We start from the raw sequence: 16,023 nt of genomic DNA, 5'->3' as shown, positions 1-16,023 counted from the left end.
AATTGTGATTTTGTGATACGAAATCCAGCATATCTGTCTTGTTTGCTATGTCATAATAAAATATAATTATAATAATAATCACACAGTCCTAAACGCTTGGGAAGTGTTCGACTTGTGATTTTGTGATACGAAATCCAGCATATCTATCTTGTTAGCTGTGTCATACAATAATAACAATAATAATAGTAATAACACATCACACAGTCCTAGACACTTGGGAAGTGTTTGACTTGTGATTTTGTGATACGAAATCCAGCATATCTATCTTGTTTGCTGTGTCATAATAATAATAATAATAATAATAATAATAATAATAATAATAACAACATCACACAGTCCCAGACACTTGGGAAGTGTTCGACTTGTGATTTTGTGATACGAAATCCAGCATATCTATCTTGTTTGCTGTGTCATACAATAATAATAATAATAATAATAATAATAATAATGACAAAATTACGATCTGCCAACTGCAAAAGGCCACCCTACTGGGATCTGCACGCATCATCCGAAAATACATCACACAGTCCTAGACACTTGGGAAGTGTTCGACTTGTGATTTTGTGATACGAAATCCAACATATCTATCTTGTTTGCTGTGTCATACAAAAATAATAATAATAATAATAATAATAATAATAATAATAATAATGACAAAATTACGATCTGCCAACTGCAAAAGGCCACCCTACTGGGATCTGCACGCATCATCCGAAAATACATCACACAGTCCTAGACACTTGGGAAGTGTTCGACTTGTGATTTTGTGATACGAAATCCAACATATCTATCTTGTTTGCTGTGTCATAATATAATAATAATAATCTACTAAAAAGCACCCACGAATCCCCCCGCCCCCCGGATCCAAGGGTCCTTTGGAGGCGCCCATAATATGGCAATATAAACGGGTTGGACCCTTGTTGTGCAGCTGCACCCCCTCCCCGCACCCTAGCCCCCACCCGCGGGACCCACCTGTCGCTGCTGGTGCTGGTGCTGCTGCTGACGGAGTCGCTGCTGGAGGACCTGCTGTGGGAGCCGCTGCCGCTGGGGGAGCGCAGGGGTCGGGCGGCCTGGCTGGCCAGCCTCTGGGGCGACTGAGTCCGCGACTGGGAGGAGTGCGGGGAGCGGCTGCGGCTGTGAGGGTAGCTGCTGCGCTCGGGCCTCCTGCCCCGGGCCTCCCGCGCCAGCTCCTCCCGGTAGATGTCCCTGTGCACCACGCTGGGCAGCGAGAAGGCCTCCCGGGCCGCCCGAGGCTCGTAGCGCGGGTCGTGGGCCTCAAAGCGGCTGGGGCTGCGGCTGCGGGAGCTGTAGTAGATCCCGTGCTGCAAAGTCCGTTCCCGGGGGTCCCGGTAGTAGTCCTGCTCGTAATGCCTGGTCCGGTCGAAGCCGCCGCCGCCGCCGCTGCTGCCGCTGCCTCCTCCGCTGCCCGTCCCCCGGGGCTCGTGGTGTCCATAGGCACTGTGTTCGTAACCACGCTCCCTGTTATCCGAAGCCCTGCGGGGAGGAGGGGAGAGCAGCCGCGTCAGTCACAGGGAGGGGAAGAAGCCACCGAGAGCATGCAAACGCAGCGCCGGGCCCTAAACAAAGAGCTCTACGTAGCAAAGAGCCCATCCATGGCTATGAAGCAGGAGGGACCCCAGCCTCCCTTCCCTCCCCGGCTCTTGAGGCTTCGCGTCAGGGATGGCATTGGGCTTTCAGGGCCAAAGTTGTGCGCCAATGAACAAGCGGCCACCAGCCATCTTGAATTTAGTAGCCCAAAATATTCTGGTGGCACAATGTTGTCATGTCTTGGGATCCTATGGGATTATTTTGCTATGATTGCACAACTCTGCCATTAGCCATGAAAGCCCCTGGGACAAGCAGAAGCCCACCAAAAAGCAGATTTCAGAAATAAACTTGTTTTGCATGTTTGTTGTTCTTCAAATTGCTAGGATACAGCCCCTATCGAAAGCCTCCAGTGCCCTGCCAATGTCAAGGCATAGGAAATGGCCACTTGCCATAAATATCAACACAAAATAATAATAATATTAATTATTATAATAGTAGTAGTAGAAAAAATATGTTATGTATTACACCCCTCTCTTTACGGTTCAAGGCAGGTAACAAATAGATGGAATCCTGTCCTCCAAAGGCATTAAGCCCCAGAGGAAAGGTAAATCTATGCATTATAATAGTAGTAGTAGAAAAAATATGTTATGTATTACACTCCTCTCTTTACGGTTCAAGGCAGGTAACAAAGAGATGGAATCCTGTCCTCCAAAGGCATTAAGCCCCAGAAGAAAGGTAAATCTATGCATTATAATAGTAGTAGTAGAAAAAATATGTTATGTATTACACTCCTCTCTTTACGGTTCAAGGCAGGTAACAAAGAGATGGAATCCTGTCCTCCAAAGGCATTAAGCCCCAGAGGAAAGGTAAATCTATGCATTATAATAGTAGTAGTAGAAAAAATATGTTATGTATTACACTCCTCTCTTTACGGTTCAAGGCAGGAACAAAGAGATGGAATCCTGTCCTCCAAAGGCATTAAGCCCCAGAGGAAAGGTAAATCTATGCATTATAAATCCACTGGAGACAGATATACTTCTCTTGGTAAGGAGCTTTGGGGTATTAATATTTGAATAAGAAATAAAGCTCCTTGGAAAGTTCCTTTCCATTGCATACATGCTCCAAGATCGACTGTCAAAGACACTTCACTGGCCCAGAACATGGAGGAGCTCATCCTCTGAATGATGTTTCCCAACAGAAATGGCCGCAGAGGCTTCCAACTGTTTCGTATTCTGATTTGGAACATGATATGGCGAGGAGAGGAAAAAGAAGAATCTGATGCTTGCAGATTAAATAATATTGCCAGTTACAGTAGAGTCTCACTAATCCAAGCTAAACGGGCCGGCAGAAGCTTGGATAAGCGAATATCTTGGATAATATGGAGGGATTAAGGAGAAGCCTATTAAACATCAAATTAGGTTATGATTTTACAAATTAAGCACCAAAACTTCATGTTATACAACAAATTTGACAGAAAAAGTAGTTCAATACGCAGTAATGTTATGTTGTAATTACTGTATTTACGAATTTAGCACCAAAATATCACGATATATTGGAAACATTGACTACAAAAATGGCTTGGATTATCCAGAGGCTTGGATAAGCGAGGCTTGGATTAGTGAGACTCTACTGTACATCTATATATATAAAAGGGTAATGAAATTTCAGTCTAGGACAAAACAACAAAACTACACATCCCAGAAACACTAAACTCGGCAGCACAACCCCTCATCCATGCCTCTACATTCATACAACAAAAAGTAAAGAAAAATAAAGTCCTAATTAGAGGGAGAGGAATAATTGTTTTTATCCAATTGCTGCCAGTTAAAAGGCTAAGCTCCGCCCACTTGGTCTCCTAGCAACCCACTCAGCCCAGGGGACAGGCAGAGTTAGGCCTCACTTAGGCCTCTTCCACACTGCCTATAAAATACAGATTATCTGATTTTAACTGGATTATACGGCAGTGTAGACTCAAGGCCCTTCCATACAGCTATATAACCCATTTCTAATGGACTTAATTTAAGGCTTTACCCTTTACCTTAACTACCACCAATTCCTCAATCCTTTATTTCCCATACCACCATACTTTGCCACAGCAACGCGTGGCCGGGCACAGCTAGTAGCTACTATAAAAGCATAACAAACGGCATTTCAAACCAACGATATTCCCTTTAAAATGCATAACACACATTCCCAATTGTTTGCAGCTGCATGCAAATAAGGCAGCAATTTTTCCAGAGACTCTGTGTGTGTGTGTGTGTGTTTCTATATTTGTGTGTGTGTGTGCATATATTTACTTCCAGAGCTGTTTCTTCCAACAGGCCTTTGGAGAGTGAATTCCCCATCCCCATGATAACCATGTACCTATGACCATTTCCTCATCTGTTGCACTTTATCGTACTAATAAGTATTATCTTACTTATCTTACTAATAAGTTTGTTATAGTCACAGGGTCTGCCCCACTCCAAGTGGCTCTCCCATTGACGGTAGCACTTAATCAACTACCTCGTATTACAATATTCACTCGTTGCACTTTGCCGAGTTCGTTTTACCCCCTCTACTTGGGTGCCAAATCCATGTTTTTACTATGATCATCATTGTATGCTTTTACTATGTTTGGAGTGTTAAATTTTAATGCCTGTGTTTGTATTCCTTGATGTTATTTTATTTTGGTTTGCTGTTTTATCTGGGCTTGGCCCCATGTAAGCTGCCCCAAGTCCCTTCGGGGAGATGGAGGCGGGATATAAAAATAAAGTATTACAGTAGAGTCTCGCTTATCCAACATAAACGGGCCGGCAGAACGTTGGATAAGCAAATATGTTGGATAATAAAGAGAGATTAAGGAATAGCCTATTAAACATTAAATTAGGTCATGATTTTACAAATGAAGCACCAAAACAACATGATAGACAATAAATTTGGCAGAAAAAGTAGTTCAATACGCAGTAATGCTATGTAGTAATTACTGTATTTATGAATTTAGCACCAAAATATCACGATATATTGAAAACATTGACTACAAAAATGCGTTGGATAATCCAGAACATTGGACAAGTGAGCGTTAGATAAGTGAGACTCTACTGTACAAATAAACAATATTCACTCGTTGCACTTTGCCCAGTTCGTTTTATCTCCTCTACTTGGGTGCCAAATCCATGTTTTTACTAAGATTATCATTTTATGCTTTTACTATGTTTAGAGTGTTAAATTTTAATGCCTGTGTTTGTATTCCTTGGTGTTAATTTTATTTTGGTTTGCTGTTTTATCCGGGCTTGGCCCCATGTAAGCTGCCCCAAGTCCCTTCGGGGAGATGGAGGCGGGATATAAAAATAAATAATAATAATAATAATAATTTTATTTTTGTACCCCGCCACCATCTCCCCAGAGGGACTTGGGGCGGCTTACAGATATAAAACCAACATACAATAATATCAAATACAAAAACACACAAATAAATTTAACAGGCATTAAAAATCATTAAAATAAAGTATTATATTGCACTGTATAATTTTTATATATGCGTTTTATTGTAAGCCGCCCTGAGTCCCCACTTGGGTGAGAAGAGCGGGATATAAATATTGTAATAAATAAATAAATATTATTATTATTCCTCTCCTCTGGAAAGGACCATAGAAACAAGCCCTCTGCACCCTACAGAAGGTTAAATATAATTATAATTTTTATAATTGTGCATGTTTTTTTTTGTCTATTGTTGTGTTTTATATTGCTATTGTTTTTATTCGGGCTTGGCCCCATGTAAGCCGCCCTGAGTCCCCTTTGGGGAGATAGAGGCGGGGTATAAAAATAAAATTATTATTATTATTATTATTAAATATCGCTGAGACCTGATCTATGATCAAAGGGAAAGCAGCAGCAATACTCCTAGAAAGGTTACAGTTATGGTGAAAGAGCTCCTGATCCTAAAGAAGAACAAGGAAGACAGTAAAAAGTTCTACAGCAGAGCTGAGAAATCTAACAGCTATAGCAGTGCTGAGTATTATTATCTATTAGTACTAATGACTACTGGAGTTAGTGGAAAAAGGGGGTCGATTTGGGTTAGGAGAGGGGCTAAGATACACAGGGCAGGGCATACCAACCTTTTCCACGTGTGGAAACACGGCCTATATTCCCCATTAAATCTAGGGAGAGAATTGTGAACATAACTTCCCCAATTTGGGCCCCTCTGATAGGGGTAATCCACCTTCTTTAATGGGCAAGGGAGTCAACATGGCAGTTTGGATGAGTGAGCGGGAAAAAATAAAAATATCCTAGCGGCAAAAAGCCAAAAATCCCATCGATCAGCCAGGCATCCCAGACTGTCTTGTGGACTTCACTCTTCGGACAGCAGGCGCTTCTCAATAGATCCAAGGCAAGATAGAGGTCTTGTCTGTAGCCCTGAGTCTGAATCCAGTAAAAGACTCCCCAAAGGCACCAGCGAATAAGGCCTCTGTCCATCTTTGTAAGTATCCAGCCAAATCCATTTCCTCTGGGATATCCACAAGCCGGTCATCGATGACAATGCCGTGTAAGAGTCCACTTGGCCCATGCGTTCTCATCTGCCAAACTAGATAGTAATCCACTCCCACTGGGATCTTGGCTGTACCATCCCATATATATGAGGCAGGAGCCATTATTCCGGCCTGTAATTTCCAAGACTCGGCAGCCATGTCCATCCATCTCCTTCACAAAGACCAGAAGGAACGGTAATCCCAAGAGAGGTAGATCCAACGGTCTTCACCTGTATTCCCACAGCTAGAGGTTGTTTGTAGCATCCAAGGCATTGTTTTTGGAGAGTCTACTGGGGAAATTTTGGTCACAACCCAATTTGATCTATCATGAACTCTACTACGCACCAGCCAAACCCTGAGAAACTAGAACTTCTCCAACTGTGGGCACTAGGATCTGAAGATACTCCACATTGGATCATGAGACTTGCCGCCATAAAGTAACTCCACCTGATGGCAAGGATAGATCCACACGCGGCTTCCGCGTTATCCAAGGAAAGCGACCAGGAGTTCCTAGAGGAATAGCTCCATCCCGGAAGTCTTCCATCCAGCCGCAGTAAACATCCTCTACGGATCCACCAGACTCCGGCCACTGGTACGGTAACCACTTCCGCTGCCAACCCCAAATAGGAACCGCAGACAACTCCCCATTTTTTAAATCCATCGGGGGGGCCCTTACCGAGGAGGCGCTTGTGTGTTTCTCACCACATCACATACCAAATACCTGCCCCTGTGAGGAAACCTTGGCACTTACCCGTCGAGTCTCCGCTCATAGCGTCCTTCCCGTGCATGGAGTGAGGGCGGAGGGCCGTACGCCGAGGGCCCGCCCCCACCTCCTCTGAACCCAGAAACCTCTCTACTCCGAGACGCCAGGGAAACTGTATCATCCAAGCCGCGGGCCGCGCTGGGGATGGTCCCCGGCTCATTGTAATCCGTCCGAAGGTCTCTGTCACCCATTTTGTTGACAGAATTGTGCGCCTTCTGGGCGCTCTTGATGTCCACAAAATCCACAAAGGCCGCCACGCCGCCCTCTGAGCCCCGCTTGGGCAGGATCTTGACACTCTCCACACGTCCATATCTAGAAGGAAGGGAGAGAGAAATAAAGGAGATCAGGGGCATCGAGGCTCAGGCAAGTCAACACACTTTAGCACCACAGGTCTTCCATTGGAAGGCGCACCCTCCTTTCAGTGCCAAGAAGAACAACAAAAATGAGTAAGATACACCTGCGATTCTGGGACACACCCCATTTTTAGAGATGTTTATCTAGGGAAAAAGGTGAGTCTTTGAAAGGAAGAAATACAGTATTTGAGTAACTTGGTTTCATGCTTGGTTCCAACTCATGATTTTAACATTATTTTGTATATTGACCTTTTGTGACTGTTTTTATCCATGTTGATGTTTTATTGTTGGCTGATTTGTTTATTGTTTTTGTTTTGATTTTGTGCTGTTGTGTCCGGGCATAGCCCCACGTAAGCCGCCCCGAGTCCCTTTGGGGAGATGGGGCGGGGTATAAGAATAAAATTATTATTATTATTATGCTTGCCGTCTGTTTGTGAATATTTCCAGCAATGACTAGGAGGAAAAACAGAGACACTACCTCTACCGTGTTTCCCCGAAAATAAGACAGTGTCTTATATTAATTTTTGCTCCCAAAGATGCGCTAGGCCTTATTTTCAGGGGATGTCTTATTTTTCCATGAAGAAGAATTCACATTTATTGTTGAACAAAAAAATGAACATTATATACTGTGCAGTAGTTGTCATCACAAACCAGCATAACCAGACAAACTGTGAATCCTATCAAGAATTCCTTATTACTACCAATATTTCCATGAAAAACTATCTATAGTATGTACATTTACCGATCCTGCATGCTCTGGTGTTCTGTTCGTTGGGCATGCTTCCAAACAAAAACTTTGCTAGGTCTTACTTTTGGGGGAGGTCTTATATTTAGCAATTCAGCAAAACCTCTACTAGGTCTTATTTTCTGGGGATGTCTTATTTTAGGGGAAATAGGGTAAGGAAAAAGGTGAGTCTTTGAAAGGAAGAAATACAGTATTTGAGTAACTTGGTTTCATGCTTGGTTCCAACTCATGATTTCAACATCATTTTGTATATTGACCTTTTATGACTGTTTTTTATCCATGTTGATGTTTTATTGTTGGCTGATTTGTTTATTGTTTTTGTTTTGATTTTGTGCTGTTGTGTCCGGGCATAGCCCCACGTAAGCCGCCCTGAGTCCCTTCGGGGAGATGGGGCGGGGTATAAGAATAAAGTTATTATTATTATTATTATTATTATTATTATTATTATTATTATTATTATTATTTTATTATGACACAGCAAACAAGATAGATATGCTGGATTTCCTATCACAAAATCACAAGTTGAACACTTCCCAAGTGTCTAGGACTGTGTGATGTATTTTTGGATGATGCGCGCAGATCCCATCAGGGTGGCCTTTTGCAGTTGGCAGATCGTAATTTTGTCAATGTCTATTGTTTCCAAATGCTGGCTGAGATCTTTTGGCACGGCACCCAATGTGCCAATTACCACCGGGACCACCTGCACTGGTTTCTGCCAGAGTCTTTGCAGTTCAATCTTGAGGTCCTGATAGCGGCTGAGATTATTATTATTATTATTATTATGCTTGGCGTCTGTTTGTGAATAACAATATTTCCAGCAATGACTAGGAGGAAAAACAAAGACACTACCTCTAGCTTGAAGGCCATGGATCCACTGTTCTTATTGGTTTAAAGCATTTCTGTATCACCTCCTAGCCCAAGTAATAAAATACTATTTAAAAAGCATTCAACTACCAAAAGAACGCGAGGCCATGCTCTCCTGGGCATGGCCTCAAGGAGTCCCACGTGTGCCTCAGAGGAAACACAGGGCTCCCTCAATTATTATTATTATTATTACTATTATTATTATTATTAACTGCATTTCTATACCGCTTTTCTCACCCCTGGGGGGACTCAAAGCGGTTTACAACATAATAAATGGCAACAATCAATGCCTTACAAATATATAAAAATATATCACATATCTAAATAAAATACATACAACTGTAGATTAAAACCATTAAAACTATAAAAACATCAAACAAAGACTTATGCATAAAACTTGCTATTACAGCAACCATGGGCTTTGCTCAGAGAGCTCCAGCACACTCCGGCCTCCAACGGGAAGGAGGGAGGAAGCCAGTGCAGTGCTTGCATGGCAGGGCTTGGCTCCAACGAGTGTGGAGTGATTCAAAAATCCAACATGCTGGTGCAAGGCTCAGCAGCGGAGCCTCTTCTCATGCAGGATGCTCTCCAGCCCCAGCAGAGGAGGGTTCGGGGCCCCATCAAGGCCAAAAGGGCGGGTGGCAGGACCTATTCCCATCCCAATTTGCACTTCCAAGAATTTGCAGCACTTTATCAGTCACCTCATGTTTACAATATTTATATGGTGCACCTTACCCAGTCTACTTTTACAACCTCTCCATTTTAATCCATGTTTTTATTAGCTCTTGTCATTTGTTTTTACTGGCTAATGTTTACATTTTATAATTGTGCATTTTTTTTGTCTATTGTTGTGTTTTATATTGTTATTGTTTTTATTCGGGCTTGGCCCCATGTAAGCCGCCCTGAGTCCCCTTTGGGGAGATAGAGGCGGGGTATAAAAATAAAGTTATTATTATTATTATTATTAAATGGTCCAGGAAAGGCCTTTGGCTGGGAAAGGACCCAAAGAACAAGCGCTGGTCAGGAACCCACAACACGGGGCTAACGGGAGGCCGCTTGGACCCACAGCCTTGCCAGTCGGAGAAGGAGACAAATGAAGGCCCAATCCTGGCCTGGGTGTTCATGTGTGTGCAGTCAAGAGGCCCCGTGGATCTGCTCCTATGCTCTCTAAGCAGGGCCTATGCCCGACAGCGGCGCTGCAAGGAGTAGGCAGAGGGAGGCAGTAGCTGGCTCTATTAATTACGGTAGTCAACATAACAACAGCAGCAGTTAAATACTACAATGGAAGCAGGGAGCTCCTTACGGCACATGTAGCCATGCACGCACGCTCCACCCTTGGGTCACCTGCCACAGTGGCAAGGCAGCTTCTGCCCGGCTGCTAGCGCTGGGAGGAGACCTGCATTGCTTCACATCACCGTAGCACTGGGAGGGGAAGGCAGGGGGCTCTGCAGTGCTGCATCATGGGAGCAGGCACTGCAGCAGGACCAGCAGCAGAACAATGGCTGGCCGCAGGAGGACATCGGAGCGACAGCTCCAAGGGGAGGCTGGCAGCAGAGTCCGCATGGTATTGGCCAGGACAGTTCCTGGGAAACCTTCGCTCCGTACCTGTGCACCCATGCCAGCCCTCCCTTCCAGGAAATCCACTCTTGCCCAATCGCAGGCAAACAGAACCAAAAAGAAGCCAGCAAGACAGAAGGGAGGGGTTTCTGAGCCAGAGAGAACAAGGGGAACCAAGCTCTGTGCCGGAGGGTTTCAATGGCTTGTGTGATGAGCTAAGCGAGCTGCAGTCCTTCAAGGGTGAGTCTGTTCTGCAATACCTTTTGCTTTTCTGCGGCCTTGAAGGCGCTGTCCTTTCAAGAACAAAGTGCAAAGACACAAAGGCTCCTTTCTATGTATCTTGATATGAGCAGGCGCCTTGGCCAGGACGCGCAGCCCCTCCCTTTAAGGCACCACGGAGCCACCTGCCAGCAAGACAGCAACTGACTGACAGGAGGCTAAAATTAGATCCAGGCCCAGGCCCCTTCTTACGTTTCACCATGGCACTCGCCATGAGAACGCATGCGCCGGACCCGCTTTCCAGGATGACCACTGAGCCAAACCAGGCATCCCTCCAGATCACAAGGCGAGGCTGCCATGGGCAAAGCACCCGGGGCTCAAAGTATTTCTGCCCCCAAGAGAGAAGGGGGTGGGGAGGCCAGAGGAAGGGGCCTGCTGCCAAAACCTCCACAACAGTTCAGAGACTGAGAGGGTCCAAAAGCTGGCCGCACACTTGCCAATCCTCCAGCTCTGGGGTCCCCAAGGACGGAACTCAGGACACCACTGACACAGCTGCCAACCTGCTGGCACCAGGCTCTACTGGCCCAAGGCAGAAAACAGCTTAACAATCTATGCCGATTAGCACAAAACCATGTTCATCACGACTGCAAAGCCTGCTTAGAGCAACAACCACGCCTAACACTGCCATGTCGGGTGGGGCCCAGGGCGTGCCCTTCCCTGCCTGGCAGCTCTCCTCGGTCTTCCGAACCCACAGATCTCCGTCCAAAGGGGAAGTGCAGAGAAGGAGGCAGCAAGTGGGCACACGCTCAGCACAGGCCAGGATGCGGCACAGAGGCCCTTCATGCCAGGCTTTGCCGGAGATGGCAGGACTGGGAAGCCTTTGTGTTGAACTCTTGGCTCCTGCTGCAGTCGCTAAGTAGTCATTGTCTGAGGAAGGGAGTGGTATGTTTTATTGATTAGCTTATCGGCCATACATATAACATACAACCACATTACAACCAAAGTTAAAATAAACAAGAGATACATTCACCCTGCACCCCGCAAGAGATGAACACCTGCCACGTGGCAAATGTGCCAGCAAGGACCTCTGAATTTGAGGACAGCAAAGGAAATGCTTTGGGAGGAAGGGGGGGGGTGAAAATGCCTCAGTACGCCTCACATGCTCCCGCCGCCACTCCCAAGTTTAGCTCTTGAGAAAAAGGTTGGTGGTGCCCAAGTATATCTAGTCTAACAACAGGTAAGATGTTTGGTGGCCCCAAAGGAAGGGTGCGAAGAAATGTGGCAAATTCAACAAACTCCAAGACAAGGGGCTGTGGGTGGAGAGAGCCTCAAAGCAGTCCTGACTGGCATTTCCTGGGCCTTGCCCTGAACTCAGTGCCATGGTGAAAACAGCAGCATCGACTGACACCCACAGCCCAGTACAGTTGGAGGCCACTTGCAATGCAACTCCAGAATTTCTAGTTCTGTCATTCCAGTTTCCCTCAGCCAGAAAAAGGAGAGCCGACTGCAAACGCCCCTGCCCAAGAACAATTTCACGCCCATGTTGTTGTTGTTTGAAATGTATTTACATAACAAGAGCTGAGGAGTCAACACGGTTCACTTCGCCTGGAACTGGGGCAGAGAATCCCCACGCAGAAGCAAAGGCATGTCTCCTCAGCCTTGCGGAGATACCCATGTGCCCACGCTCCTCCAACAAGAGCAAAGACCGTTTCTCAGTGGCTGAAAGAAAGGACCCGAAGTCCTGGAAGACAAGTGCGGATTTCCAGTGCTCGTGAAAAAGGGCAAGCATCAACACGCGCCAGGGCACGAGAAGGCCTGCCCGGCAGCCGCACAAGGAAGCACATCTCTCCATAAAGGCATACCCTTCTCGCATGGAGGGATGCGCGTTCCAACAGATCTTTGAAGGAGAGGCATTTTTTTCGATGACTGAAAGGACAACGGGCTTCCCTCCGATCTAGAGTTCTGCACCTCCCTATCTATATATATAAAAGGGTAATGGAATCACGGCGCCGGAAAAAACAACTAAACTAAATGCCCCACAACCATGAAAATTGACAGCACAACCTCTCATCCATGCCTCTACGTTCATACAACAAAAAGAAAAGTAAAATTAAGTCCTAGCCACAGCAACGCGTGGCCGGGCACAGCTAGTCCTAAATAGAAGACCAAAAGGAAGGAAGGAAGGAAGGAAGGAAGGAAGGAAGGAAGGAAGGAAGGGGAAATCTTCAGGGAGTTTCCTCAAGGCAGCCTCTTGGAAAGGCTCTCATGGCAGACCCAAGGCCTGAGAAATCCTACGCCAAGCAAAAGAAGCAAAGGCCAGCACCTTTGTTCTGATAGTGAAGTGGATCTTACACTGCACGCTCCCGCTTTCAAGGAATTACATGGCATTAAAGGAGTGGGTGGGATTTAAAACAAAGAACACCAATAAGGCAACAAACCAAGAGCGGCTAATATTAAGCACCGCGATTTTGTCTCAGGGGGATCTCTCCTCCTCGTCACGCAAAGGAAGGTCTACTTTCTCCTTGGTGACTCATCCCGCTATGCACCAAGGCCAGCTGCAAGCATGGCGTGCGCCTGCACACACAACACCCCGACACAATCCGAAGAGTGCCGCCACAGAGGAGACCCAGACACACCGCTTGAGCCTGAAGACAACTGACTTGCCGCAGAAACAGAGAATGGGCCCGGGCTGTGGCGCAGGCTGGAGAGCAAGCCAGCTGCAACCAGCTGCAATGAATCACTCTGACCAGGAGGTCATGAGTTCGAGGCCTGCTCGGAGCCTGTGTTTGTCTTGTCTTTGTTCTATGTTAAAAGGCATTGAATGTTTGCCTATATGTGTAATGTGATCCGCCCTGAGTCCCCTTCGGGGTGAGAAAGAAGGGCGGAATATAAATGCTGTATATAAATAATAAATAAATAATAAATAAACTAGAAGCCAAATTGGGCTCCGTAGGGAGGAAGACTTGGGCCTCAAGGACAGCCTGGGTCAAAGGACTAGAGAAGAAGACTGCAGAAAGGCAAGGAAGGCCTTTGTAAGCTGTAGAGATTTATCCAAATGTTGACCAGGAAGGTTTCACCCCAATTTTCGGAATGGGAGAGGCAGAGGCTCCTGCCCCCCTCCCACCCAGTAAATTAAAAGAAAAAGGCTGGAGGCTTGGCATTTGTGCAGAGCACAAACTGTTGCTATATTTACTCACCTTCCTTCCCCTCGCAAGCTACCCTGTATCTGTTTCTATAGTGGGAAATTACTTAAGCATTTCAAGTATAACAACAATTAGCGCACATTTAGAATTGCAAAACACTTTCAGCAACAGCTCATCAACTGCTGAGTCCTAGGAGGAACCAAAGAAAGGACACTGTAAAGCTTCAGGTCCCTTAAAGGAATATTTTATGTTTTTATTGCTGTGTTTTTCATGTGTTTTATAGTGATTGTCATTTTTAATGCCTTTTAAATTTATTTGTGTGTTTTTGTAAAACTGTATACTGTATACTGGTTTTATATCTGTAAGCCGCCCCGAGTCCCTCTGGGGAGATGCTGGTGGGGTACAAAAATAAAATTATTATTATTATTATTATTATTATTATTTCATGGGGAAATTATGTAGGAAGGAGTGCCTGGTCTCTATTTTTAATCTCTCACACACACCCCCCTCGGATTTTGGACAGTGTTCATTTCAACGGGATCAGAGCAGAGAGAGAGAGAGATATTAAGCAAAGACAGAAGATGACTTGCATTTAAAGAATTTCAGCCGTATTCTCTCACCATCCCTTTTCCATTTGAAAGAGTTTGAGGTTTTGAAATGTGTATCATCCTTAATGTGTACAAGCAATGGAGCTCTCCTCCAATATCTATCCTCCAGATTGCACCACTATTTTATGACCCTGTTCTTTGTGGATTTTATTCTTATTTCTTTTCTCACCCCGAGTTTTAACTTAGTGTTCATGTGGCCCGCCCTTGTTTTTATTGTTCTTCTGATTTTGCGTGGTAATGTATATTATCATTTATTGTATTGTTCAATGTGTTATGATTTGTTGTTCTTTTTATATTCTGTTATACCCTGTTTCCCCTAAAATAAGACATCCCCAGAAAATAAGACCTAGTAGAGGTTTTGCTGAATTGCTAAATATAAGGCCTCCCCCGAAAGTAAGACCTAGCAAAGTTTTTGTTTGGAAGCATGCCCAACGAACAGAACACCAGAGCAGATCGGTAAAAGTACGTACCATACTGTTGTAAATGGAAATATTGGTAGTAATAAGAAATTCTTGATAGGATTCAGTGTTTGTCTGGTTATGCTGGTTTGCGATGACAACTACTGCACAGTATATAATAAATGTTCATTTTTTTGTTCAACAATAAATGTGAATTTTTCTTCATGGAAAAATAAGATCCCCTGAAAATAAGACCTAGTGCATCTTTGGGAGCAAAAATTAATATGAGACACTGTCCTATTTTCGGGGAAACACGGTATTGTATTGTTCTGAGCATGGCCCCATGTAAGCCGCCCCGAGTCCCCAATGGGGAGATGGTGGCGGAGTATAAATAAAGATTATTATTATTATTATTATTATTATTTCCCTGGCTCTTCCCTTTCCCCAGCGCCACTGATTCTCTGGCCCTTGAGGGCCTCCTGCCTTTGTCACCGCAGAGGGGGGAGAGGGTCTTTGGCCTCCCATTCACAGACTGGGGGAAGGGTGGGAACTCTGGGCCACCGGGAACAGCTTGAGCCCAGAAAGGGTTCCCCCTCCTGACCCAAGGCCGCCTTTCCCAAGAAGGAAGCCTTGCGCCACAGAGGCAACCAACCAACCGCTGCAGGAAGTGGGCTTTCATATGGAGATGTGCGACGGAGCCAGGCCAGGCCGAAAAAGCAGGGCGCAGCTCTTGTGCAACCTGATCCTGGCCCAGGGGCACACAAAGGGAGGGCTGCTCTGGTGGGGCTCCACAATGGTCTCCTGCCAACCCCAGTCGAGGGATAGACGGATATCGGATAGTGAAAGAAAGGGAAGAAGCAGGAGAAATGCCACTGAGCACCAGCTTGGGAGGAGCCCTCCAAAATCCCACAGACATCTGCCTTCAGAATGCAAGCATGTACACACACTCATCTCCAGACCTATATTTAAACCGACAGTGCATTCAGAAAGAGGCAAGACAGGGAGCCAATGGGTTTGGCTCCATTTTTCCTGATCCACCGGGAAGCACTAGCACTATGGCAACTCTGCCCAGCCGTACAAATGCTGTGAAAACAAGGCGACGTCGGGAAGCTCCCCCACAACAGAAATTGTTGGCACCCCGACAGCACCTCTCTGCACACATCCCTCCAAGCTCTGGTGAGCAGCACTCCCAGCCCAAAGGCAAACAGCTCTTCTCAGGCAACTCCTTTTCTGTTTTTATGTAACAGACACCAAGATGTGCCTAACCAGGTTTGTTCTCCTTGGCTGGAACAATAATAATAATAATAATAATAATAA

The 16,023-nt window shown here is 45.3% G+C and overlaps 1 protein-coding gene across 1 annotated transcript in view; it reads right to left on the bottom strand.

Moving 5' to 3' along the window:
- The window catches only part of spen (spen family transcriptional repressor), a 78,953-nt gene that overhangs the window by 58,720 nt on the left and 4,210 nt on the right, over nucleotides 1–16,023 (bottom strand). The window contains exons 2-3 of the mRNA XM_062965776.1: nucleotides 6,808–7,131; nucleotides 973–1,494 (exon numbers count right to left, since the gene is read on the bottom strand). Coding sequence (XP_062821846.1) covers nucleotides 973–1,494; nucleotides 6,808–7,131 — 846 coding nt within the window. The remainder of the gene's footprint in view (nucleotides 1–972; nucleotides 1,495–6,807; nucleotides 7,132–16,023) is intronic.

The sequence above is a fragment of the Anolis carolinensis genome, unplaced genomic scaffold, assembly GCF_035594765.1.
Source record: "Anolis carolinensis isolate JA03-04 unplaced genomic scaffold, rAnoCar3.1.pri scaffold_15, whole genome shotgun sequence".
Lineage (NCBI taxonomy): Eukaryota > Metazoa > Chordata > Lepidosauria > Squamata > Dactyloidae > Anolis > Anolis carolinensis.
This window is presented reverse-complemented; position numbering and strand designations above follow the sequence as displayed.